This window comes from Vulpes vulpes, chromosome 3 (genome assembly GCF_048418805.1).
Source record: "Vulpes vulpes isolate BD-2025 chromosome 3, VulVul3, whole genome shotgun sequence".
In the NCBI taxonomy this organism is placed as follows: domain Eukaryota; kingdom Metazoa; phylum Chordata; class Mammalia; order Carnivora; family Canidae; genus Vulpes; species Vulpes vulpes.
In genome coordinates this window covers 74,958,739-74,985,404 of record NC_132782.1, presented here as the reverse complement: position 1 = coordinate 74,985,404, position 26,666 = coordinate 74,958,739, and the positions used below count along the sequence as shown (strand labels likewise).

At 42.1% G+C, this 26,666-nt stretch overlaps 2 protein-coding genes across 2 annotated transcripts in view; both read right to left on the bottom strand.

Annotated features, from left to right (window-relative positions):
- NIPSNAP2 (nipsnap homolog 2) overlaps positions 1–19,971 on the bottom strand; it is a 34,776-nt gene extending 14,805 nt beyond the window's left edge. Inside the window, exons 1-6 of the mRNA XM_072752748.1 lie at positions 19,656–19,971; positions 5,845–5,984; positions 5,717–5,762; positions 2,434–2,528; positions 2,013–2,083; positions 1,070–1,210 (exon numbers count right to left, since the gene is read on the bottom strand). Coding sequence (XP_072608849.1) covers positions 1,070–1,210; positions 2,013–2,083; positions 2,434–2,528; positions 5,717–5,762; positions 5,845–5,984; positions 19,656–19,747 — 585 coding nt within the window. The 5' untranslated portion in view covers positions 19,748–19,971. The remainder of the gene's footprint in view (positions 1–1,069; positions 1,211–2,012; positions 2,084–2,433; positions 2,529–5,716; positions 5,763–5,844; positions 5,985–19,655) is intronic.
- A 3,532-nt stretch (positions 19,972–23,503) lies between these two features.
- Positions 23,504–26,461, bottom strand: MRPS17 (mitochondrial ribosomal protein S17). Its single transcript, XM_026017512.2, has 3 exons — positions 26,310–26,461; positions 25,726–25,865; positions 23,504–24,303 (listed from the first exon to the last, which is right to left on the bottom strand). Exons 2-3 carry the CDS (start codon positions 25,846–25,848, stop codon positions 24,034–24,036), a joined length of 393 nt encoding a protein of 130 aa, XP_025873297.1. The 5' UTR covers positions 25,849–25,865; positions 26,310–26,461; the 3' UTR covers positions 23,504–24,033.
- Positions 26,462–26,666: the final 205 nt, after the last annotated feature.

The following is a 26,666-nucleotide window of genomic DNA, read 5'->3' as shown; positions in this document are numbered from 1 at the left end:
TACACTACTAAGATCTACTGCTGGTATATATTCCTTTTAACAATGTTGCTATCTGGGGTTTTCTTTCTAGTAGTCACTTCGTGGGGAAACATCATGAATGTCTTTATAAAATATTCCCTTTGATTCTTACAATGCTCTGTAATTTATTCAGCAGACTCACATTTGTTAGTTGCTCTAATTCAATTATAGGAGATGCTATATATTATACCTATTTCTGCATTTTAGGTCTTTCTTCTTAAAAATAGCAATGCTGGGATGCCTGGTGATTCAGTGGCTGGGCATCTGCCTTCCACCCAGGGTGTGATCCTGGGATCCGGGATCGAGTCCCACATCTGGCTCCCTGCATGGAGCCTGCTTCTCCCTCTGCCTGTGTCTCTGCTCTTTCTCTCTCTCTCTCTCTGATGAATAAATAAATAAAATCTTCAAAAAAAATAGTAGTGCTCTATGGAAAAATGTCAAATAAAAAACATTATATATAAGATTATATGAAACAAAAGAACTTAGGAGAAGAAATGAAAGAGAATAAGATAAAAAAAAAAAAAAGGAAAGAAGACAAGGAATGGGCATTGGAGAAAACAAACCAATCAAAATATTATGCCAAACACACATCACAAAATGTAAACTTAACTTTTGTTGTTGGCATTAAGGGGTGCTCACATCTCCTCACAGAATAATGAGGAGGAAGGAGGAGCTGGCCCTGCTAGATGGATCCAACGTGGTCTTTAAAATTCTGGGCCCTGTGCTGGTCAAATAGGAGCTGGGAGAGGCTTGTGCCACAGTGGGGAAGAGGCTGGACTATATCACAGCTGAAATTAAGCGATATGAATCCCAGCTCTGGGACCTTGAGCAGCAGTCAGAGCAACAGAGGGAGACCCTGGCTCAGCTGCAGCAGGAGTTCCAGAGGGCCCAGGCAGCCAAGGCAGGGCTTCTGGGAAGGCCTGACGCCATGGGGGGCAGGGGCGGGGAGGGAATGAGGCAGCTCAAGGGTCTATGCTGTAGCTAATAAAATGTGAAAACCCCACATTTAACTGTTAACTTAGAGATTTCTAGTTTAGGTTTCGGTACTTACTCGGAGCTGGTAAGATCTGAGTTCATATATATTAGGTCCTGACCGTGGGATAGGCTCATTCCAGAAACTGAACTCCAACAGCAGCTGATTCTTCCTAGAGAGAAGCATGTTGCTTCTTGCCTTGCGGAATTCCACAAATTCCTTTGAGGGAAAAAATGTGCTGATGATATCCCTTAGTGTTTATATATAAACCCATTTTTGTATCATTTATGTTCCTCCTATAATAGAATACTATCATAAATAGGGTCCTAGGTGGCCTGAGACAGCCCCCAGCTTACATTTTGTTGAACCGGCAAAATAACTATTAGCATTCACTTTCACTCTCAAAAGTAGCCAGGTTTAGATGACAAACTACATAGCCATCCTAATTATTTAAATAACAATGTAAGCAAATTCAATTTCCTACATTTTTGAGTTCTCCTAACAGTGTCTGACAACATATTAATAGAAGTGACATAGAGGCTACAAAATACCAGATGGTCCAAAAGCCACTTATATTTGGACTGGGAATCTATCTACACAAAAGGTTTTCTTTCCTAATAATGTGTGGCTGTTAAAATTCTCTTCATTGACCTGCACCTATTACTGAAGGGAGGGGGAGGAAGGAAGTCAGCCCAAGGGAGAGACTATGTGGCTGGCAGTTCCTGAAGCAGATTAAGTGTTAGGTAATCCAGGGCTGACTGAGTTTACCAGGCTGACTTACTGGCATGAAAGTACTAGCTCACGGGTTTCAAAATACAACTGACTTTTACAATAAGAACTGTTATGTTAATAGTATTACAACTGGTTAATTATGTTTTGATACAACTTTAAGAATCCAAATAATAAAACTTTTACTACAAAAAAATTTATTAATATTAAAAAAATGAGGATAGAAAAGCCATTTAATTATGTCCTATCGTTTACATCATTAGTCTGAATAAACATTTTTCAAAATCACTACCTGATTTTCTCTGAGTTTATTCATGACTTCTGTGAGGGCTGGATAGCCTCCTTCATACCTCCAGAGGTGGACTGAAACATATTTTTAAAAGGCAACATACATTTAGAGTTTCATGATACTCCTTACCTTGAAAATAATCTACATATGCACAATGTTAACATCATACGAAACTGTAATGAGCCACGTGTTGGCATATGAGTTACACCATAGAGTTTCAATAATGGATTCAAATGTTAAAGCAAAAAAAAAAAAAAATAGTAGTTTTTGCAAACAGTTGCTGGAGAAACTACTTTAACAATAAAACTAGACTAAGACTTATAAGGTTTTGATTATAAAACAAGCATTAAATTTAGTATTATTTAGGTCATTAACAGTAAAGGCTTGGGGACAAGGGTTTATTCCAAAGACTTCTGCTTCCTACCAGCTTGATCCTGCTCGCCATACCACGTGTTCCAAGTCCCCACCAAAGTACAAGGGTAATGCTTATCTTCGTGAATCTTTGGCAACACCTCTTGACTTAAAGAGAAGAAATAGCAACACTAATTAAACAACTGACAAGATTATACCAGGTAGACAACACATGGTCAGCAATAGGAAAAAGGCCATCTACTCTGACAACTGATCTTAGAATATATTTATGATAAAATTATGTGCAGAATTAACCTTTTAGCTGAATTCTGCTGCACTCTAATTTTCCACTTATCAGACAGAGGCTTAGGTTTCTGTTATCCCAACTACCTAGAATAGTTGTAAACAACTCAAGTATAGTGATAAAAATGGATAAGGCAGAGCCAGAGGTCCCAGGATTCCAGGAACTACATGGGTCTACTATTTGCTACTTCAGGAGGAGGGCGGATGGGAGAAGTACCTAGGAAGGGTGAAGTCTCTAAAAGCTAAGTTCTGCTGGTTCCCAAGACAGGAAGGAGAGAAACAGGAATAGTAGAAAAACAGCACAGAAGAAATAAGAGAAGAAAGTAATGTTTGAGATCGGGAGACAACAGAAGCAGCATGAGCAGGCAGCTAGCAGAGGCAGAGAACAAGCTGGCTGTAAGGAGGAAGAGGATGGAGCTAGAACACAATAGAATCTGGAAGCAACGCAGCTCCAACTGTCCCAGAGGGCATCAACATGGCAGAAGAATCCAAATTAAAATGCAACATGGACCATAACATGGGTTCGATTCCATTTAACCAGCAGACAGGATTTAACAAGTACCATATAATCCCATGTTGCATCCCACCCCACCCCTGCAGTTCATTACCAGGGGTTGTACAGGAGCAGCAGCAAAGCTGTGACAGGTCCTGGCAGTATGTTAATTTAACCATGGAAACCTTTGTATGGTACAGATTAGTATATAGAGCAAGGCAAAAGGAAGAGCCATAACTGTGCCATCCCAAAATAAAATCTAAACATACATACTTTTTGAAGAGAAAAATTATGTACAGTACAGATTCAACAATAAATGCAAAAGGATTTCAAGGGTCAGAAATGGAACCTGTTCCAACTATTTGTTGACACTGAGTGCCAATTAAGTGAGTGATCACTACCAGAGCTGGGCCACCAGAACTGAGTGCACATGCAGTTAAGAGAGAAAAGCTCAGAATCGTCTCTAATGTCTAGCTAAATGAAAACCCATACACATTTATGACCCAGTACAACAACCACATTTTTTTTAAAAGATTTTTTAAAGATTTTAAAGATTTTTTAAAGATTTAAAGATTTTAAAGATTTTTTAAAGATTTTTAAAGATTTTTTTTAAAGATTTATTTATTCATGAGAGACACACACAGAGAGAGGCAGAGACACAGACAGAGGGAGAAGCAGGCTCCCTGTGGGGAAACCGACACGGGACTTGATCCCGGATCCCAGGATCACACCCTGGACTGAAGGTAGATGCTCAACCGCTGAGCCACCCAGGGATCCCCTAATGACCACATTTTGAAGGGTGAAATGCCACCCTTCAAAAAATACATATGGTATGATCATCGTACTGGGTCAAAAAGATTAATATTAGAAATAACATGGGACTGATAGAAATCAGGGGTGGGGAAAAATGGATTATGTGAAGTTATTGGAAATGGATTTCCTTTTTTGTCATGACAACCCTGAATGGGAGCCAGTGAAGAAGAAAACCTGTACAGATGACCCACGTGGAGTCCAGAAAGGGGCTGGGGCCTGATGTTGGGGCCCAGGTTTTTCACCAATACGAAGGCATATCTTCTTTGCTGGGGATTCCAAAGCTGCTCTGGGAAACCCTGGCCTTACATGAATGACAGCTGTGAGGCAGGTAGTACTTGTACTCAGAACTGGATGCGCTGGGCAGAACCTCATCATTGGGCCCCTAAAAACCAGGCAGGAGTTAAGTCTTTATATACTGGAAACTGGGAGCTGCTGAAAGTATCAGAGAAAAGAAAAAAACATGATGTAGGGAAAGCAGACTCAGGGAGATCAATTTGACAAACTTCTAAGTAATGGATTGGGCGTGGGGCAAGGTACAGGTACAGCCTTGAGGCCAAGAAGGCAGTCAAAATGGATGCTACTTAGAAATGGGGCTTAACCAGCTGGGAGAGGGAGATGGAGAAGGAGATGAAACGAATCAAAATGCATATCAAATGAAGAATGCACCAATTGCATAGGACTAAGGAAAAGGTTAAATAAAACCATGGTGAGTGACATATGTGAGAAGAGTCAGGTGATTCTAATGTTGAGGTAGACAGAGAAAGACATCTGAATGGAAATATGAACAGACAGGAGATGAAAATCTGAGACAGGAGATGAAGTGATACAAACAGGACAAGAAAGATAATCCAGGGAAACATTACCACGGACAAGAAATTTCATTTTAGGAAAAAAAATTTAGAAATAAGATCTGCTTTGTCTTAGGACATTTTTAAATAAAAAGAACTTGTGTTGAGGTGATTAAGAAACTCTATGCTAATGTTATATTTCACGAATCACCTCCCAAAATAACAAAAGATTTTTGTATCTGAAAATTATACTGATTCTGGTGACAAAATCATTTGCTTTTTCATGAAGGTAGCAGATAAGAAAGGTAAAAAAAATGCTTTTAAATGATACTTGCTCAAAATCAATCATTAAAATACAATTTGCTACCTTAAATGAGAACAAATGCACTTAATTCTCTCTTTAGTCTTGAAGTTTACAAATTCTGTAAGAGCATATGGATCTCATTATTGTTTGGGAATCTGCCAATGGGACTGGAAGATTTGAGAAGAAATGGTGGCTATATTCAAATACATATAGGACTTTTATGTGGAGTTTTACTCAGGAGTAAAGCTGGAAACAATGAAGGTCACCAGGGTGTGAGTTCTAATTCCTAACACTAAAAGCTGTCCAGAGATGGAATGTATGAATGTACTTAAACACAGGCAGTCATGAAGATCTGCAGAAAGAACTCAAGCACGGATGAGTAGATGGACTAGATGGCCTTACAAGGTATCTGCTTCCAACCTTAAGAGGCTGAAACATTCTAACGTCTGAGCACTTATGTGATGAGTTAGCCGTGTGAGTCCTTAAAATCAAAATGTCCTTGGCAATCCCACACAAAGCTCAATTGAAGAGCCTCTGAATATTCAGCTTCAAGAAGAGGGATCAAAGATCTCACTCTGCTGTCAAGTGTTAGCTGAACCAACAAATATTCAAATTGTTAATTTTCCCCAAGTAAAGTATAGTTTGGTATACACACCAAATTTTGTTGTATGCTTCTAGGCATTCCGGTTTAACATTGTGAACTGAAACAAAAGAAAATTCAACGATAAACTTATGAACAAAGGGAAAAAAGTCAACTATGAAGATAGCAAACCTATCACTCACACTGCAATTTATATAGACTGCTTGTTTCCTTTTTGGCCAGGAGATTAGAGTGAGCATCTTTTCTTGGATCAACTTTCCGGACAAATAAGGATTTTAACCAGCTGTCTTCTCGAGGTCTATTATTGGAGGATGTCAATCTCCTATGGAATAACAAAATATAAAAATTTGAGTCTCATTAGTGGTATGAAGATTTCAGGATCTTGAGATAATGTCACATAGTACATTGTTTTCGTAAAAGCAATCCATTCAGCAAACACTCCTTGAGCACCTATTCTACGCATTGTTATAGAACCTGGGGTATGCAAAATTCTCTGTTAGGATAGCATGCAATATAAACAGCAGGAGCAAACTATAAAAGATGTAACTTGTGTTTCTCCTAAGAGAGCAATTTTTTTTTTGTTTTAAAGTTATAACTAGGGGGAATCCCTGGGTGGCGCAGCGGTTTAACGCCTGCCTTTGGCCCAGGGCGCGATCCTGGAGACCCGGGATTGAATCCCATGTCGGGCTCCCGGTGCATGGAGCCTGCTTTTCCCTCTGCCTGTGTCTCTGCCTCTCTCTCTCTCTGTGTGACTATAATAAACAAATAAAAATTAAAAAAAAAATAAAGTTATAACTATAGTTGGTATACAATGTTTTCAGGTGTACAACATACTGATTCAGTTATACATAAGTGCAGGTACCATCGGTCATCATCCAGCATTACCACAGTACTATTGACTATATTGCCCATGCTTTACTTTTTCATCTCTGTGACTTATTTTATAACTGGAAGTTTGCACTTTTTTTTTTTTTTTTAAGATTTTATTCATTTATTTGAAGGGGGGGAGGGCGAGAGAGAGAATCCCAAGCAGGCTCCATGCCCAGTGCAAAGCCCGACCTGGAGCTTGACTTCGCGACTGAGATCATGACTTGAGCCAAAATTGGACACTTAACCAATGGAGCCACCCAGGTGCCCCTGGAAGTTTGCACCTCTTAATCCTACTTTGCCGATCTCCTCATCCTACCTCCCCTCTGGTAGTCACCAGTTTGTTTCTACATTTAACAGCTGGTTTCTTTGTTTATTTGTTTTTTAGATTCCACATATAAGTGAAATTGTGTGGTATTTGTTTTTCTCTTATTTTACTTAGCACAATACCCTTCAGTTCCACCCATGTTGTCACAAATGGAAAGATCTTACTTTTTTATGGCTGAGTAATATTCCATTGTGTATATACATATCTTCTTTATCCATTCATCTATTGATAAACATTTGGGTTGCTTCCATATCTTGGCTATTGTAAATAATGCTGCAATAAATATATGGGTGCATGTATCTTTTTAAATGAGTTTGTTTTCTTTAGTTAAATACCCAGTAGTGGAATTACTAGATTGTATGGTATTTTTCTTTTTCCCTATATTCCTTAGGCTGTACCCCTCATCCTTGTGCCTTATTCATAACTGGAAGCCCTGTACCTTCTACTCCTCTTTATGTTTCTTTTTTTTTTTTAATTTATTTTATTTTATTTATTTATGATAGGCACACAGTGAGAGAGAGAGAGAGGCAGAGACATAGGCAGAGGGAGAAGCAGGCTCCATGCACCGGGAGCCCGACGTGGGATTTGATCCCGGGTCTCCAGGATCGCGCCCCGGGCCAAAGGCAGGCGCTAAACTGCTGCGCCACCCAGGGATCCCCCCTCTTTATGTTTCTAATAATTTTTTGAGGACCCCTCCATATTGTTTTCCACAACGGCCGAACCAATTTACATTCCCACCACTAGTGCATAAGGGTTCCCTTTTCTCCACATCCTTGCCAACACTTGTTATTTTTTATCTTTTTGATAATAGCCATTCTGACACATAGGTGATATTCACTGTACTTTTGATTTGCATTTCCCTGACGACTTGATGCTGAACATCTTTTTACAGAGTTCATGTTTATCTTTGCCATTTTTGCTATGTGTTTTTCCCTGCTCCAAAGCAATTTCTGACCTAGAAAAAATACATATGGTAACCTAGAGTAGTTGAGTTCATAGAGAAAGAAATATAGTGGTTGCTAGGGGCTGAGGTGAGAGGAGAATGGGGAGTAACTGTTTAATGGGCACAGAGTTTGGGAAAGTGAGAGTTCTAGAGATGAATGGTTGTAATGGTTGTACAACAGTGTGAATTTACTTAATGCTACTACTAAATTGTATACTTAAATATGACTAAAATAGTAAGTTCTATGTTATATGCACTTAATAAAAGGGAAAATATACAGGGAAAATGAAATAGATTCTTTCTTTAAAAATTTTTTTTAAAAAGATTTATTTTATTTATGATAGACATAGAGAGAGAGAGAGAGAGAGAGAGAGAGAGAGAGGCAGAGACACAGGAGGAGGGAGAAGCAGGCTCCATGCTGGGAGCCCAATGCAAGACTCGATCCCAGGACTCCAGGATCACGCCCTGGGCCAAAGGCAGGCGCCAAACTGCTGAGTCACCCAGGGATCCCCTAGATTCTTTCTTTAAAAAATTATATTGGAGCACTCTGTGTGGCTCAGTTGGTTAAGTATCTGATTTCACCAGAGGTCATAGTCTTGGGGTCCTGGGATCAAGCCCAGAGTCGGGCTCCTTGCTTGGCAGGGAGTCTGCTTCTCCCTCTCACTCTCCTCCAACTTGTTCTCACTCTCAAATAAATAAATGAAATCTTAAAAAAAATTAAAACGCTATTTTACCCCTGAACTCAATTAACTTTAGAATCAGGCTTAACTCTAACAAAAACCTAAGAATACAAATTTTATTGACACATAATTTTTAATTTTCACCTTATAATTGAATTTCTACTAATCTACATGCACTGGTATGCTGATATTTCTGAAATAAATTATGTGGAAAAAGCAGGTACAGAACACTACCATAAATACACAAAGTAAACTGTCAATAGTAGTGACATCTGGGGAATATGAACTGGGCATGGGTTGGGAGTAGAGTTTTTTCTTTTCATTACATAGCCTTCTGGACTATTTGACAATTTTCCATATACCTATTTTTATACTTAAAAATTGGCAAAAATATCTCAAGGTATATGCTTAGAGTCTTTTATAGGGTAGGTATATATAACCTAAACAAGATTTTAAAAAATTAGAGCCTGGGTGAATAAAATATCTCAGAATAAATTTAACCACGGAGGTGAAAGTCCTGCACTCTGAAAATTATAAGACACTGATGAAACAAACTGAATATGAGGCAAATAAATGGAAAGATATTCCTTGCTTATGGATTGGAAGAGTTTCACCACATGCAGAAGAATGACACTGGACCGCTTTCTTAGACCATATACAGAAATAAACTCAAAGTGGATTAAATACCTAAATGTAAGATCTGAAACCATTAAACTCCTAAAAGAAAACATAGGCAGTAAACTCTTAGACATCAGTCTTAACAATATATATATATATATTTTTTTTTTTTTTTGGTTTTTTCTCTTTGTCAAGGGAAACAAAATCTCAAGTAAGACTCCATCAAACTAAAAAGCTTTTTCCCAGCAAAGGAAATCATCAACAAAATGAAAAGTCTGAATGGGAGAAGATATTCATAAAAAGATCTATATAATGAGGAGTTAATGTCCAAAATATATTAAGAACTTCATATAACTCAACACCAAAAAACAATCTGATGAAAAAATATAGCATAGGGAATAGAGTTGATAATATTGTAATAATTTTCATAATGTAGATCAATGTGGAATCACTCAGTTATATATGAAACTTAGATAATATTGTATGCCAACTACACTTCAATTAAAAAAAACTAGAACATGGATGAGACTTATTGTCTAATCTTATATAATCACAATCAAATGACAAGCTGTGTCCTTTTATCTTCCTCATTTTAATTCAGATTTATATATAGAGTGAAATTTACTCTTTTTTTGGCATACAGTTCTACAAGTTTGGCAAATGCACAATTTTCTAACCACCACCATAGTGAGATATGGAACAGTTCCTTCACTGCCTAAAATTCCTTTTTTTTGGTTGTTAAAAATTGAAGCATAGTTGATAACATTGTTACATGTTTTATGTGTACAACACAGTGATTCAACAAGTCTATATGCTACACTGTGCTCACCACAAGTGTAGCTACCATCAGGCACAAGGCTGTTAGAATACTACATACTATGTTCCCTGTGCTGTACCTTTCATACCAGTGACTTATTCATTCCATACTGGAAACTTGTATCTCCCACTCCTTTTGTAACTAACACTTCTCCCCATTTCCAACTGCTAACAGCCACTGATCTGTTCTATGTCCCTATGGGTTTGCTTTTTCCAGAATGTCTTGTTTATAGAATAATGTAGATGCAGCCTTTTGAGTCTGTGCCCATTCTCTCTGTATATTCCCTTTTGTAACTGATGGCCATTGTCTCTGTCCAGGCCTATTACAGCATAATCATAATTCTTTTTTTTTAATTTTTTTTTTTTTTTATTTATGATAGGCACACAGTGAGAGAGAGAGAGGCAGAGACACAGGCAGAGGGAGAAGCAGGCTCCATGCACCGGGAGCCCGATGTGGGATTCGATCCCGGGTCTCCAGGATCGCGCCCTGGGCCAAAGGCAGGCGCCAAACCGCTGCGCCACCCAGGGATCCCCATAATCATAATTCTAATCTTAGGTTGGGATGCTGACAGGCTGGTATGAGCCTTTTCTGGAGGTTTTCTAAGGAAACATTACATGATTTTCTACAGACTATTTCCAACTTGCTTATCAGGCCTGCTAAGGCTACAGATACTACAAAGCAATGTAAGAAGAAAAGGGAGAGTGACCCCAGGTCACTCTTCCAGGAAGAGGACCTGGAATTTAAAGAAAGAGGGAAGAAAAGAATTTAAAGAATTTAAAGAAGAGGGAAGAAAAACTCTCAGAAGATGCAAATTCCCCAATGCTTTATGAGATGAACTTGTGCATTCTACATTACAACAATACAAAAATTCCTTATTCAACTATGGTGCTTTAGAAATAATACTACATTTCAAATGTTAATAGCCGTTTTTTTTTTTTTGCAAAAAAAAAAATCAACAAACATTACAATTTTCTCCTAAGATGTTCTTTGTTTTTTAAGTTCTTTTAATTTTAAAAACCAATCATTGGTATTCGCTAAAAACCAGATAAAAACAAATAGCTAATACCAAATAAAAAGACTTCTGAATGATGTAAGCTTACAAATCTGCAAACATAATACACAAACATAATATTATCAATAAAATGTTTTCTACAATAATCAATTAATATAAAAGGCAGGCGCCTTTTCAATCCTTCAAAGATTAAATCCTTCAAAGATTAAAAAGCAGCAAACTCATTAAACAGGTAAAGATTAAAAAGCAGCAAACTCATTAAACAGGTAAAGTAAGTTAATAGTAGTACTGTACATGCAATTTTTCTTGTAAGTACAGGACAAAAATAAATAGTTCTAAGTGATATTTGTAAAAACAAGTTGGACATTCTTACACATTGCTTTTAATATATGCTAAAATTTATTAGAATTAAGAAAGTGTTAATGGTGGTATCCCTCAGGGAGGGATAGAGAGTTAAGGCAGGAGAGACATGGCTTTACTCATATGTCTGTACTGTTTTTTTGCTTGTGTGTGTGTGTGTATATATATATAAATACACATTTTTAAAAAAATTTGAGCACAATTGATATACCATGTTACATTAGTTTCAGCTATACAACTTAGTGATTTGACAAGTTTTATTCATTATGCTATTTTCACCAAGTGTAGCTCTTATCTGGTTACATTGCTCTCACAATATCAATGACTGTATTCCTTATGCTGTGCCTTTACTTTTGCATATTTTTAAGTACATATTTAGTCCCCTAGTAAAATCGCTTAAAGCAGTTAGGACAGCACCTGATATATGGTGAAAGGTTAAAAACTGAAGTTCTTAAATCTACTTTTTTGATTAAAAGCAATAAATTAGGGATCCCTGGGTGGCGCAGCGGTTTGGCGCCTGCCTTTGGCCCAGGGCGCGATCCTGGAGACCCGGGATCGAATCCCACGTCGGGCTCCCGGTGCATAGAGCCTGCTTCTCCCTCTGCCTATGTCTCTGCCTCTCTCTTTCTCTCTCTCTGTGACTATCATAAATAAAAAAATAAATAAAGATGTGTTTCTTTAAAAAAAAAAAAGCAATAAATTATACATAAAATTATTAGCTTTTTAGCAAAACCTCAAACCATACGGTGTTTCTCTTTTCATAAATAAATTCTGAAGGCAATTCTCCATAATGACCAGGGTAAAATTTATGTCAATAAAAATAAACAGGGCAGCCCCGGTGGCGCAGCGGTTTAGCACCGCCTGCAGCCCAGGGCATGATCCTGGGGACCCTGGATCGAGTCCCATGTCAGGCTCTCTGTATGATGCCTGCTTCTCCCTCTGCCTGTGTCTCTGCCTCTCTCTCTCTCTCTCTCTGTCTCTATGAATAAATAAAATCTTAAAAAAAAATAAAAACAAACACATTTTGCCAATTTAAATCTTTTAAAGATTTATTTTTAGATATTTGCTTAATAATACCATGAAACACAAGGGTAAGCATATAAAATTAGTGATATACAAAGTAAAAAGTCTTAAGATTTGTTAATGAGACTATATAATTCCAGTTTTTTATTTTATTTTTTAAGTTCACTAGACAGAAACTGTGTTTAAAAATTGGGGAGGGGGGTCTACATAAATTTTAAGAGCTTAGGAATAACTATTATAAGAAAGGGGTACAATTAAAGTTTCTAAAAATATCAGCATTAGGGAATTTCATTTAAAATAACAAATATTCACCAAAGCAACCACTAGTAAGTTTTTAATGGATACTTCCAGAAATGCAGACATGCATCAGCATGTATATATACAGATATTTAATTTCTATGACATCTAATATCCTATAAACTGAGAACATTTATTAGTACCTTGTTTCCAGGTTTTTCCTGGTATAGGCAATTTAGATATCCATTAACAGGGACTGGTCAACTCAATTTGAAATATCCCAAATCAGAATAGAATGATATCATTAAAAAGAATAAAGTAGATCTACATGCATTGATATGTTGATATTTCTGAAATAAATTATGTGGAAAAAGCAGGTATAGAACAGTACCATGAATACACAACATGAACTGTCAATAGTAGTGACATCTGGGGAATGTGACTGGGCATGGGGTGGGAGTAGAGTTTTTTCTTTTCATTGTATAGCCTCTGTACATATAATACTTTTATACTTACAAGTCAGCTATAAAAGTGCATGTTTAGAGAGTCTTTTATAGGATAGACACATAGGTATATTGGCAAACTAAATTTGGAATTTGGGGCAAGATCTCAAAGTAATTTTTTCCTCCTCTTTACAATTTAAGGGGGTTACAAATTAATAAATACTTCCTGTTAGGCACTGAATTAGGTAGCTTCTCTATGTCATCTCATTCAATCCACAGTACAGTCTAGCAAGAGAGGTTATTACCACATTCTAAAGCTTGGCTCAGAGAATTTAAATGACATGATTTAAGAAGTGGCAAAATGAAAATATGAACCCAGATCTAACTATAAAGTTCAAAATATTCTAATAAGGGATCCCCCCAAACATAAATCTCCCCATTTGAGCATTCTCCCAGGTTTTAATAACACCAAAGAAATTTACTTTAAGATGGGTAAAATGAGGTAAGGGATATGGAAACACTGTAATCTACAGATAAGCCTAAGAAATAGCAGCATGGACACACAATGCGAGTGCTGTTTGCTTGTTGACCTGAGTAGCAATTGTCTCGACAAATAAAAAACAGTCCAGTCCTGCACTGACCCCAGTTGATGGTCAAACTGTGAAATCTTTTCAGTGTCAAGTGACCAAAGCTGCCTAACGTGCCCTGTCCATCTAGCTGTCCAAGCTGAATCATGGAAGAGAACCGAGCAGCTGTGCCAACAGCTGTCAGGGTGATAAGATCTGGGCTGGGGTTCTTCACTGAGAAGGACAAACAGCACCATCAGTAGTCTTTGTAACATCATACAAATGTTGTATCCCACTTCACAGAGGGTCAAGAGGTAGGGGGTAGCACATTCTACATTACATCAAATTTTATTTTTATTGTTTTTCAAAGATTTTAAGTAATCTTTACAACCAACTTGGGGGCTGGAGAGATCAGGAGTTGCATGCTCTACCAACTGAGCCAGCAGGTGCCCCACAAAACATCAGACTTTAAGTAGAATAAATATTATGTGCCATGGGACACCTGAGTGGCGCAAGTGGTTAAGTGTCTGACTTCGTTTCAGCTCAGGTCATAATCTCAGGTGAGATCAAGCCCTACGTCGGGCTCCACACTCAGCTCAGGGTTTGCTTGAGACTCTCTCTCCCTCCCCCCTTCATGTTCTCTCTCTCTCTAAAATAAATAAATAAATCTTTAAAAAAATAAGCATTATGTACCAGGTTCTGTGGATATAACGGTGAATGAGATAGATAGACGCCTTGCCTATTTAGTCTCAGGAAATAACCAGTAAACACCCAGAGTGGTCTCAGATACTGTAAACTTAAAATACACACACACACACACACACACACACACACACACACACACACAGTGGGAGCTCATGGGGATGCACCACTGGACCACTGGCTTGGCTTGTAAGGAGAGAGAGGAATGCCAGGGGAGACATTCTGGCTCTGTCTTAAGAGGACAACACAGACAGGTGGACAAAGCAGGCAATAATTCCAGTCAAAGGGAACATGTTCAGGGGCATGGAGTCCGTGAAACTGTTGGCATATTTCTGGAATAGCAAAGAGTTCAGTAAGGCAGGAGAACCGGGTGTGGGAAGATAGTGGGAGAAAGAACAGAAAGGCAAGGGGGCAGGGTGGTTAGGCTCTTGTGCACCATACCCAGCAGCCAGCAATGCTAACACGTTTTCAAAAAAGATCTAGGTAAAAAAAAAAGATCTAGGTGTGAAAAGCAGCCTGGTAGTGGTGTGGTAGGTAGACTGCAACAATAAAGGCCCAGAGAGTGGCTTCTGGGCTTCCTCCTGGTGGCCCTGTCCAGCAGTGCCAGGCACAGGAGGCGTTCAATATTCACTGGATGGACCAAAGGAGAGTCCTGGATTACGGTTATGGGAGTAGGAAGGAAAGGGAAGAAATACCTTCAAAAGATATTCCTGAGGTGAAAAAGAAGACACGGGTCCTGATTCGGTGTCTAGACAGTATTGTGGTTTAGTTGGAGCAAATCACAGATGAGAAATACATTTACCAGACACCACAGGATGAGGCAGCAGTGGTGAAATGGACTTCATTCATTTGAGCGCCAAACACTATTGACGGTGCAGTGCCTGTGCCAAGCACTGGGCTAGGCTGTGGATGTAAAGATGAATATCCTTGGCCCTGACTTCACAGAGCTCAGTTTGCTGGTGGGAGCAGAAAGACAACCAAGATCACAGCCCAACGTGAGATAAGCTCCTCAATGGACACAGAAGGTAGTGGCTGTGCTGGGTGGGGGGCGGAGGAAACGGAGTCTAAGTTGGCCTGGAGGAGACATGAACCAATTCTCTGAAGAAGCACATGTTGAACTGAAAACTTGAAAGATGAGGAACACTTGTCAGGTGGATGCCCATGAGAGGAAGCAGAACCATACCTGCCAAAGCCAGGAGTATGTGAATATAGCTGGAGGTGAGGGGGAGAGAGGCAGCTGCATGAAAGCAGTCATTATGTGACTCTCCTCCTCACCACCAACCCTCCTGCTATCCCAACAAACCTCCTCTCCTCTTCAGAGAGCTATCCCCTTTTATTTTTAAAAATTGTACGAAGTGGCGCCAGGATGGCTCAGTTGGTTAAGCATCTGCCTTCAGCTCAGGTCATGATCTCAGGGTCCTGGGATTGAGCCCCACGCTGGGCTCCCTGCTCAGTGGGAGGTATCCTTCTCCCTCCCTGCCCCCACTCAAATAAATAAACTCTTAAAAAAAAAACTTCACAAAGACAAAGGAACAGTATAATAAAGACTTCTATATCCTGCACGTAGGTGAAAAAAGTGACATTTTATCATTTTAAATTTTCTATATAGATTTCCTTCTTTATTTTTACCAAACTATTTGAAAGCAGAGTATAGACATGACAGTACTTTATCCCTAAATGCTTCAGCATGCACCTCCTGAGAATGAAGACAAAACCATGGTACAATGCTCACATCTGAGGAAAAGAATAATTCTAATGTCCCCTTCATACATTAAACTATCTCCAGTTGTTCCCAAACTGTTATAAGTTTTCCTTGGCAAGGGTGGGATGGGATGGGAAAGAAAAGGGAGCAGTACCCAGCCCAGGTTTATGTATTGGACATCTTCCTATAGGAAAAAGTTCTGCTCAGAATTCTTTAGTTGCCCCCTTCACCAACAGCTTCAAGTCCTCACTCTTCATGGGACTCCAGACAAGTGTTGCCAAGAGTTAGGCAAGGGAACCAGGGAGATGGTGAGAGAGAAGGCAGAGCCAAGACATGCTGGAGGTAGAACTGACAGATCTGGCAAGTGTCTAGCTGGGAGATGGTGGGCCTGCGGCCACGAAATGGAAGACGGACCAGTACTTGAGAGAGAACCCAGGAAGAACAGGCAGGCTCTGCAGGAGGCAGATGAGTTAAATTCTGGGTACAGTAAGCATCTCAAGCAGGACATTAGTGCAATGTCCACGAAGCAAATGCAACTCCAGGCCTGTCACTGAGCAGAGCTAGGTAAGAGGTGCTAGCATGTATCTCCTGGGAAGACAGCATCCTTCCCTTCTGAAATCCCTCTTGCAAGGTCACACACGGATCCCTAGGGGCAAATCCAGTCTTCTGTCATCTTTACTTTTTAGCAACATCTGGCACAGCTGGCCACCACCTCCTTGAAATACCTCCCTTTGGGCACTGCCACAAACAGCAACCTCACTGGCTTTCCCACATTCCCTTGCTCCCTCTCCTTCCTACATTTAGCCTGGGAAAGTTGTTTTAATTTCATTCAATTGTAGTACTGGTTTCAAAAGTAGAATTAAGTGATTCATCACTTACATATAACACACAGTGCTCATCCCAACAAGTGCCCTCCTTAATGCCCATCCCTTTTTGTTCTCCATATCTGAGTCTTTTATGGTTTGCCTGTTTGTATCTCACTTTATTTTTTCTTCCCTGTTTTGTGACTTAAATTCTACATATGACTGAAATCATATTTGTCTTTCTCTGACTTATTTTGCTTACAATAATACACGCCAGTTCCATGTTGCAAGTGGCTAGATTTCATTCTTTTTGATCACTAATATTCCATTGTACATATATACCACATCTTCTTTATCTATTCATTGGTGGACAGACATCTGGGCTCTTTCCATAATGTGGGTAGCCTGTGGATGTTGACATCTCAAAGCCTGTTTCTCAGCCCTTTCTCTATCCACACTCTTCAAGCAATCTCATCCATTCCTATGAATAATGTTTTATTAAGAAAATTTTCAATTAAATGCAAAACAGTATAACAAAACCTACATATCTATCAACATTTAGCATTCCTATATACTGACAACTCCTAAATGTAACGTGTAGTCCAGACATCTCCTTTGAAGAGTCAAATAGATCAAATAGGCCAAATACCTTTCCATTTGAATAGCTCACAGCCATCTCCAACTTTACCAGGTTCAGAAGTGCTCTGGATTCTCCCTTCCTGTTCTTCCTTCTCTGAATTAGGAGCAAGCTCCCAGATGGCAACAACTTTATTCACTGATATTTCCCAACAGCGCCTGGCACATTATGGGCACTCATATGCCTGTAGAACAAGGGACTTTCGGGAAATGGCACCAGCATCTGCCCAGTTGGCCACAACCCTTGATTCTGTCTGCTTTCCAAATCAGATTGGTATGTTAAAAACACAGGCCAGATCCTGTCACACTAGAATTTATATCTTTAAATGTCTTCCGTGGCTTTCAGTATAAATTCCAAACTCTCTAAAATGGCTTGCAAGGCCTGGAATTATGGGGCTACTGCTCCCTGCCACCGTCTTCTAGCCTCTCTTCCCTTTACTATGCTCCCCTTCCTAGGCTTTTCTGGAGCTTGCTGGTATGCCTCACTCCTTCCCAGTCAGGGCTTTCCTGCACACTGACCCTTCAGGCTGCAGCTCAATGGCACCTTCTTGGAGAGGCCTTCCATGATTTCATGTGGTAGGTTCCCTGATGTTCTCTGACACCACTACCTCAATCTTTAAGTCTGTATGGGTTTTTACCTCTGCCATATGGCTTGCTGGGCATAGTGACCATGACTATTATGCTGAGTTCCACAAAACTTCAAAGACATATACACTCATATACATTCAGTATTTGTAGAAGCAGTGAATTAATTGGGTCTAGACTGAGGCCTAAAGAACATCTACAGTTAAGGCAGTCAAAAGATACAAGGGGCCTGAGAGAGTAATCCAAGAGCTGACATGTTGTGCTTCAGTTTCAAGAGCATTTGACCCCACAAGAAGTGGGGGTACTGGGCAGACCCAGGTCCAAATCTCCAGTTTACTACTTTTGTGACTATGGGATCTATAGGTGAATATGCTGGGTCTTTTTGGAAAAAAGAAAATATAAATTTCACAGTTTCTTATCACCTGTGTGAAAAAAAATAAGACACAGCAGATGCTCAGTAACAGAATGAAAATAAAAGGTTGATTTGTTCATCAACTTGGAAACATAAACATCAAATTTGGAAACACAAGGGGGATCCCTGGGTGGCTCCGCGGTTTGGCACCTGCCTTTGGCCCAGGGTGTGATCCTGGAGACCCGGGATCGAATCCCACATCGGGCTCCCAGTGCTTGGAGCCTGCTTCTCCGTCTGCCTGTGTCTCTGCCTCTCTCTCTCTCTCTCTGTCTATCATAAATAAATAAATCTTAAAAAAAAAAAATTTGGAAACACAAGGTGGACATTAGTCCTAGGAAGGGAAGGGTGCCAGGCCTGAAGCCTGATAAACTTGAGTTCAAATGCCTTTTCCAGCTGGATGTCTCACCTCCATGGAGGTTACGTCTCATCTATAAAATGCAGATCCTGTTACTTCCTTAAGATTGGTACTAGGATTAAATTAAATAAACTCTCTGGCCCATAATAAGTGTTTAAAGAACAGGCAGTCCCTTTACTCTTTTGTTAAGCAGCAACTGAATTTAGTTCTAGAGGCTCGTTATTAAACCACAGATAACGTTTAAGTGACAAATGTAAAGAAAGCAAGAAAGCAAATCTATGTAAGTCAGTAGGAGCTTGGTTTTTGATGGAAAACAGGACATGGATGTGTCAGAGGGATGAATTCAAGAGAGCTGAATATTTAATCCACAGAGGTTAGAAAAAGTCTAAAGTTGAACCCAAGGCCTACTTGGGGCTGATGACTTGTAAAACCTTCCTGATCGTCACCTACTTCTCCACCCCACTCCGACGGCCGGCAGCGCCGAGCCCACCCGCGACGCCCCCGCGCTCCCGGGGCTCACCGGCAGGCGCTCTTCTCCCCCCTGGAGCTCGGTGCTGTCCGCGGCGCCACTCGCAGAGCGGACCCCAGGCCCTGCGCACAGCCCGCCCTGGGCGCCCGCGAGCAGCCGGATGCCGAGCCCAGGGCCTGGGTCGCGCCGGGTCAAGGTCCCACAGGCCAGGCCCACACGGCGCGCGGACGTGGCCTGGGCACCGGGCGCCGTCCCCCCGTGACCTTGAGCACGGCCGGCCGGGACAGCGCTCTGACTGTGCCGAGGCCCTCACGCGCCCCGCCCCGGCCCCCGCTGCCCGGGGCCTGCTCAAGGGAGCGCTGGCGGGCCGTGGACCCGCGCCCTCCGCCCTGGCGGCCACTCCGCGGCCGGTCCCGGGAGGGCAGCGCTGCTCACCGGAGCACAGGCTGCAGGCTGCAGGGAGCGGCCCGCCGCAGGACGCCGCCGGCCCAGGCCGCTCCACAGGCCTGCACAACTCGCGCCGCCATCTTGCTCTGGCGCCTGGGCTCCCGCCGCGCGGGCCGCCGCTGACGCCGCCGACGCCGCCCCACGGCCACCACCGCGACCCCTCCCCCGGCCGGGCCCGCCGAGGCGGGGGTGGGGCGGGGCGGGGCCCGCCGAGTGGGGCGGGGCGGGGCGGGGCGGAGCGGGGCTCGGCCCGCCGGGGCTGGGGGCTGAGGGCGTGGCCGCCAGGGGCAACTGACGGCGAAGCAGGAGAGGACATCGCCCCCTGCGGAAGAAGCTGGGTGTCCTGACCCGCCTGCGCAGGAGAAATATGAGCAGACGTTACTGTACAGTACCGGCTCTGCGGTTTAGCGCCGCCTGCGGCCCAGGGCCTGATCCTGGGGTCCTGGGATCGAGTCCCACGTCGGGCTCCCGGCATGGAGCCTGCTTCTCCCTCTGCCTGTGTCTCTGCCTCTCTCTCTTTTAAATAAATAAGATCTTAAAAAAAAAAAAAAATTCTGGATTGTTCGTTGCTTGGGTGCTGAGTTTGATAAGTCCAGTCATGAAATGAGCAGAAGATATGAACAAAAATTTTTCTAAAGACATACACATGGCCAACAAGCACGTGAGAAAATGCTCCGCATTGCTTTTTATTAGGGAAATACAAATCGAAACCACAATGAGATCCCACCTCACACCAGTGAGAATGACGAAAATAACAAGACAGGAAACCACAAATGTTGGAGAGGATGCGGAGAAAGGGGAACCCTCTTGCACTGTTGGTGGGAATGTGAACTGGTGCAGCCTCTCTGGAAAACTGTGTGGAGGTTCCTCAAAGAGTTAAGAATAGTTAGTTACCCTACACCCAGCAATTGCACTGCTGGGAATTTACCCCAAAGATACAGATGTAGTGAAACCCAGGACACCTGCACCCAATGTTCATAGCAGCAACGTCCACAATAGCCAAACTGTGTAAGGAGCCTCGATGTCCTTCCACAGATGAATGGAGAAAGCAGATATGCTATATGTATACAATGGAAGACATCAGAAAGGATGAACACCCACCATTTGATTCGACGTGGATGGAACTGGAGGGTATTATGCTGAGTGAAGTAAGTCAATCGGAGAAGGACAAACATCATATGGTTTCACTTATATGGGGAATATAAGAAATAGTGAAAGGGATTATAAGGGAAAGGAGGGGAACTGAGTGGGAAAAATCAGAGAGGTAGACAAACCATGAGAGACTCCTAACTCTGGGAAACAAAGGGTTGCAGAAGGGGAGGTGGATGGGAATAATGGGATAACTGTGTCGCAGGCACTAAGGAGGGCACTTGATGGGATGAGCACTGGTGTTATATGTTGGCAAATTGAATTTAAATTAAAAAGAATCATTCTGGATGTAAACATATTGAAGTTATCTCGTGGTCTAGGGACTACATTGTTCCCGTTCATCCCAACCTTGGTTGGTGCTGCCACCCCCATCTGTTAGGGCAGGATATGAACCAACAACTGGCCGAGTGTGTCAAGTGTTGGCAGGAAGAGGCTCACAAGAGGCGACATGAGAGAGGGCACTGAGGGGACACGAGTTGACCCATGGAAGGGAGGGCATCTCAGGCCAAGAAGCAGGTCATGATGGCACGGTTTAGGGAAAATGTATCCTGGGTAAGATAAAAGCCACAAATGTAACCTTGAAAGCTGCAACCAAGACAAGTTAGGCAGAAAGGGAGTCAGTGAGAGAAGGGGGAGAAACAAGGAATAGGCCCCAGCCTGAGGGGAGCATTTGGAGGGCAGTCCAAATCTGCGGAGGCCAAGAGGAAACTGCCCTCAGGACTGCAAAGCTGGGACGTCTCTGTGATCCAGGCAGGCCTCTGCCTAAGAGGGGTGGGGGCAGGAGCTGGGCTTCCTGGAGGCAAAGGCAGCTTTGGAGTTTTCTGACTGGAGGACTATTTGAACATGTTAATAATGTCAGGGAGCCATTATGGAGGACATAAAGTGTCATAAAGGATGGAGGAGTGGCAAGGATTTGCTCCAGACCGGGGACATACATATCTCTTGGAGGCCATTAGAAAAAAGACCAAGGGACACAGGACAAGAGACCAGAGGCTGTGTGGCTGAGCGGGTTCCTGATCTCAACTGGCTTATGCTTAGTGAGCTGGTTAAGAAACCCGGATAGACAGGGCAGCCCCGATGGCCCAGGGGTTTGGCGTTGCCTTCAGCCCGGGGTATGATCCTGGAGACCCTGGATCCCCCCCCTCGTCAGGCTCCCTGCATGGAGCCTGCTTCTTCCCTCTGTGTGCCTCTCTCTGTCATAAATAAATAAAATCTTGAAAGAAAGAAGAAAAAGAAAAAGAAAGACAGACAGAAAGAAAGAAAGCTGTTAGACCCAAAAGGGAGGCCAAAATGAGCTTTCCCCAGAGCAGAAAGTACATGTCCCAATCCTCCACTGCAGGAAGCAAGCTTCTTCAAGCCAGTGATGTCGGTGTGCCCTTTGTGACTTTCTCACACATTCTCCCAACTTCCCAGCTATTTTTTAAGAGACCAATGCTTTAAAATATATTTTCCTGAAAAATTTTTTTTTTCCCTGAGATGTAAGCTTGATGTTGCTTTTGTGCTACTTAGAATTAGGCCACTTACTCTGCATCTTTCCCTCCACTATCCTCTTGCTCTGGAGGACCATTAACCCAATGCTTTTTACTGGTGGGGCGGGGGATGGGGAAGTACTCTTATCTCACAGGTGTACAGCTTAGGTTACTCAATGCCACTAAAGAAATACAGGGCATATTCCTGGAACATAATTTTTACACCAAGATTATTAGGAAAAATATCTTAAGATTTAAAAAAAGAGTATATATAAGCATTTTAAATATGAGGTTTTTGAGATGGCTTGCACAGGTGTCCTGTTTTTTCCAGGATAACAGGTTCCATTTAACCCCACCTGTCGGAGACCTAGACACTCTTTTGCTTGTTGGAACATCATCTATCTAACCTCTTTTCCTCTTTCCTCACCCAGTTCAGTTTTGATCTTAGGACTAATCTTTGAACAGATCTGTCTCTATCCCTCTAATCTTTCCCCTTTCAGTCCCATTCTTTACACCGATGCTATTACTTTTATTGGAGTGTGAATCTAATTATATCATTCTCTTTAAAAATGTCAAAAACCCACAACCACTTACAGTATAATTTCCACCTATTTCTCTACCTGAGCTCCACTCATGTTCAAAATGTCCCAGCAGTCGTCATCAGCTTGCAGAACCCCTTGGTTATGCTCCTTTCTCTCATATTTTCAGGATTTTACACTACCTAGAATGCCCTTTCCACAACCCTCACCTATTAGCCTGGAGACTGTTCTTTTAAGATTCCATTCAAGCACTATCTAGCCTTTTCCGGGAAGTTATCCTAATTTCTTCCCCCAACCCACCAAGTGCCTCTCTCCTATGAAGAAACATGCACATACCTCCCCTGCTAGACTATGAGCCTTGAGTGGGTGGGCAGTGCTTATGGTTACTGCTGAAACCCTGTGCTTGTACAATACACATATTAGTTACACCGAAATATGCTCCAAGTTTCTAGAAGCCAGGAAACTGAAATATATAACTCATTGTTTCTTCAGGTTAAAATCTAGGTTCATAGTTTATTAAAAAGCAGCAACAAAATTGAAACTATCCAACTCAAAAAAAAAAAAAACCTCTCTAACTCAAGTGCACAGTGTGAGAAACTCTAAAACTTCATCAATGTATCAGATTATATGCACTCAGTCCTATGAAACTACTCTAGAATACAGGATGAAAGAAAAGTGATAGAATTTTCAAGTTTTATTTTCTATGTGTCAACATTTTTAATACAGACTGTAATCTGATAAAGTCTGACCCGAATCTGTTATTTCCATTTGTAACTGGCTAAATCATAGAAAACAATTTAAATTAATTTCAAATATATGCCACCAAAAATAAATATTCACCTAATGTGGTCTGATTGGTTTTATAATATCAAAAGGTTTTTTTCTTCCCCGAATAAAGATTCTAAGGTAATTTCAAGATTCCTTTGAATGAAAAAAAATACAGCTTCTAAAACAGTGAACTTACAAAACAATGCAGGGGAATGCTGGGCACACTTAGTGTAAGAGGAAACTTTATGTCCAGTGAAAAGGAAATTTAAACATGACTTTAAACTTTGGTGAAAAATTTTAATAAGGTCTTTACTTCATTTACTTTTAGCTATTCCATAAACACTGGAACAGAAATTGGACAGTTTGGAACTTAGAAAAATTTCTTTTTCCATAAAGCAAACTTATAAATCTTTCCCTTTGGCTCCTTTTTCCAATCCTCCTTCACTGTGCTGAAGAACTATTGAGTTCTTTTAGATTTTTTGTTAGGCAGGTGGTTTCCAAGCTGACTGGGCTTTCCAGGTAGGTAGTTCCTGCACAGGGTTTTCTGGTCACAGGATCTATGACCTGTCCAACCTTGAAAATGATTTCGGCCAGTTCATGTTTCACATGCTTTGTTCGTGGAACAGGTAGAGCTTTGAGAAGCACAATATCCCCAACTGTGCACTGCTGAAGGGCATCATGAGCAAAGTAGGTTTTTCGCTTATTAAAATACTGTTGAGAGAAAGAGGAACAAATCAGTAGTTCCCATCTGTGATCTGACCATGCAGTATAGGCTATGAAAAAGTAATGCACAGAAAACAAACTGGGACTTGGAGAAAAAAAAAAAAATACAGTTAAGGGGGTTCTTCTTAATAAAATAAAATAAAATCTTAAAGATTTTATTTATTTATTTATTCATGGAGACACAGCGACATAGGCAGAGGGAGAAGCAGGCTCCCTGTAGGGAGCCCGATGTGGGACTTGATCCCAGGACCCCAGGATCACACTCTGAGCCAAAGGAAGGTGCTCAACCACTGAGCCACCCAGGTGCCCTGCTGTTGTTGTGTTTAATAAAATACCACTTTATTTCGCTCTTTAACTCACCTGGTGCCCCATACCCTTAACCCTCTGCTGTTGTGTTTTTCATCCTAGAAAACAAAGAGCATTTCTACCTACCTGTGCACCCAACCTGGAATGCAGAACCATCCCTGGCACTTTCCTCTTCCTCCCTTGCACATCTAACAAATCAAGGACCCTGTCCCTTCTTTCTAAAATTTGCTTTTCTCACTCCATTCCCATTGCTCCAAGGACTGTTCAGGTCCTTATATCCATTCCAGACTTTTAAAAAAAAAAAATTTTTTTTTTTTAAATTTTTATTTACTTATGATAGTCACAGAGAGAGAGAGAGAGAGAGGCAGAGACACAGGCAGAGGGAGAAGCAGGCTCCATGCACTGGGAGCCCAATGTGGGATTCGATCCCGGGTCTCCAGGATGGCGCCCTGGGCCAAAGGCAGGCGCCAAACCGCTGCGCCACCCAGGGATCCCCAGACTTTTTGTAATAGCCTTCTTACCCACTTCCTTATCTCCAGTCCTCATCCTTATGTCTCTGTCTTCCTTTACTCATAGGATGAAATCCCTGTATACCACATACAAGACCTCTGTCACCCAGCTCCCATTGTTCTTGCATTCAGTCAACAACAGTTTGTGCCAACTTAGGGTCAAGCTCTGCACTTGGCGTTGCCAAACCATGTGTTGTCCCTGTACAGTCTCATGCCCTTTAATGGCTGAAAGAACTTCCAAAAACCACTCATCATGGCTCCTCCAAACCCGGTCCTCTGAATAAGAGCCTTTTTGAGATTCAGCTTAAGGATGCTCTTCTTCAGCGATGTGGGAAGAAACAGGTGTCCTGCTCCCTGCTCTCAGTACTTTGCACAGGGAATGACTATCGCAGTTACCAGACTGAGTTGAAATTAACCTCATGTGTCACTAGAATTTGAGAATGAACCACGATCAGTTCAATTTGTTACACCCACAGATCAGCCCAGTGTCTGGCTTGCAGCAGATGGTCGGTCTATCTGTACTGATGGGGACCTTTCTCTGCTCAGAACATGGTGGTGTTTTATCAAAGCCACCGGAAGAAAGGACGTCTCTCACCTTTAATAAATAGGGATCCAGGACAAGCCTGGTCACTCTCACTTTAGCTGTTTTTTGCATTGCTGTTCCAATGACCTTCCCCACGATCCATTTGGCGTGGACGGATGAACGAACGATTGACATTCTGTGGCTTTGGTCACCTGAAAAACAAATTTCAACGTTGAATATGCTGGTGGTTAGGACTCACCAGATGAATTTTGTTACTCGAACTGCTGACGTTCAGCAACGGTTTCTGTCAGCCTTCTGAAATCAGCACTGTTTCCTCAGTCCAAGCTCTCATCTCGACACCGTTTACAAAGGTGTCACGGTCATCTAGGCCTCAGTTTCTCCAGGGTCTGCTCGCAGGTGAGCTCTGCGCGCTCCACAGCGCTCGTGCACGAGGGCCCTCGCTGCCCCGTCCTTCTCGCCTATCCCGAAGGCTCCAGCCCGGCTGCAGCCCAGAGGACTTGGCGGAGGGCTCTGGCGCCCAACTTCGCAGGACACCTTCCCAGGGGGCTGCCTTTCTGGGTGCGTCCGACCGGGCCCGGGTTCGTTGGGGTGACCGATCCTCAAACCCCGCACTACCCGGGGGTCAGGCCACTCACCGCGCCTCCAGGCACGCCCCGGGAACCGCCTCTCTCCCCCGAATTCACCCCTTGCAGCAGCTGCGCGACCGTCAGAGCACTACTTTCCCCGCGCGGGTCCCGCGGCGCGCCTCAGAGCGTGATGACGTCACGCAAGTAGCTCCGCGTCAGACGTCTCCTCTCATTGGACCGTGTGTCACCTCAGCTATGGGCGGGGTAAAGGCAGGGCTCCGCCCACTTCCCCTTAAAGGAACCCCGGACCGTCTATGACCGGGAGGTTCGTCCCTGACTTTTCTCCATGCGCGGGGCCGCTGGAGTATTCCGGTCTTTTATTTAACTATTCCCTTCGGTTTCCTCTTCTTATGCTGGGCTCCCAGA

What these genes read in the sequence shown, in the direction of transcription:
- MRPS17 (XM_026017512.2), bottom strand. Translation starts at nt 25,848, where the DNA reads ATGTCAATCGTTCGTTCATCCGTCCACGCCAAATGGATCGTGGGGAAG. An exon ending in TGGATCCCTATTTATTAAAG is followed by an intron (nt 24,304 to 25,725) that starts GTGAGAGACGTC and finishes TTCTCTCAACAG; the next exon opens with TATTTTAATAAGCGAAAAAC.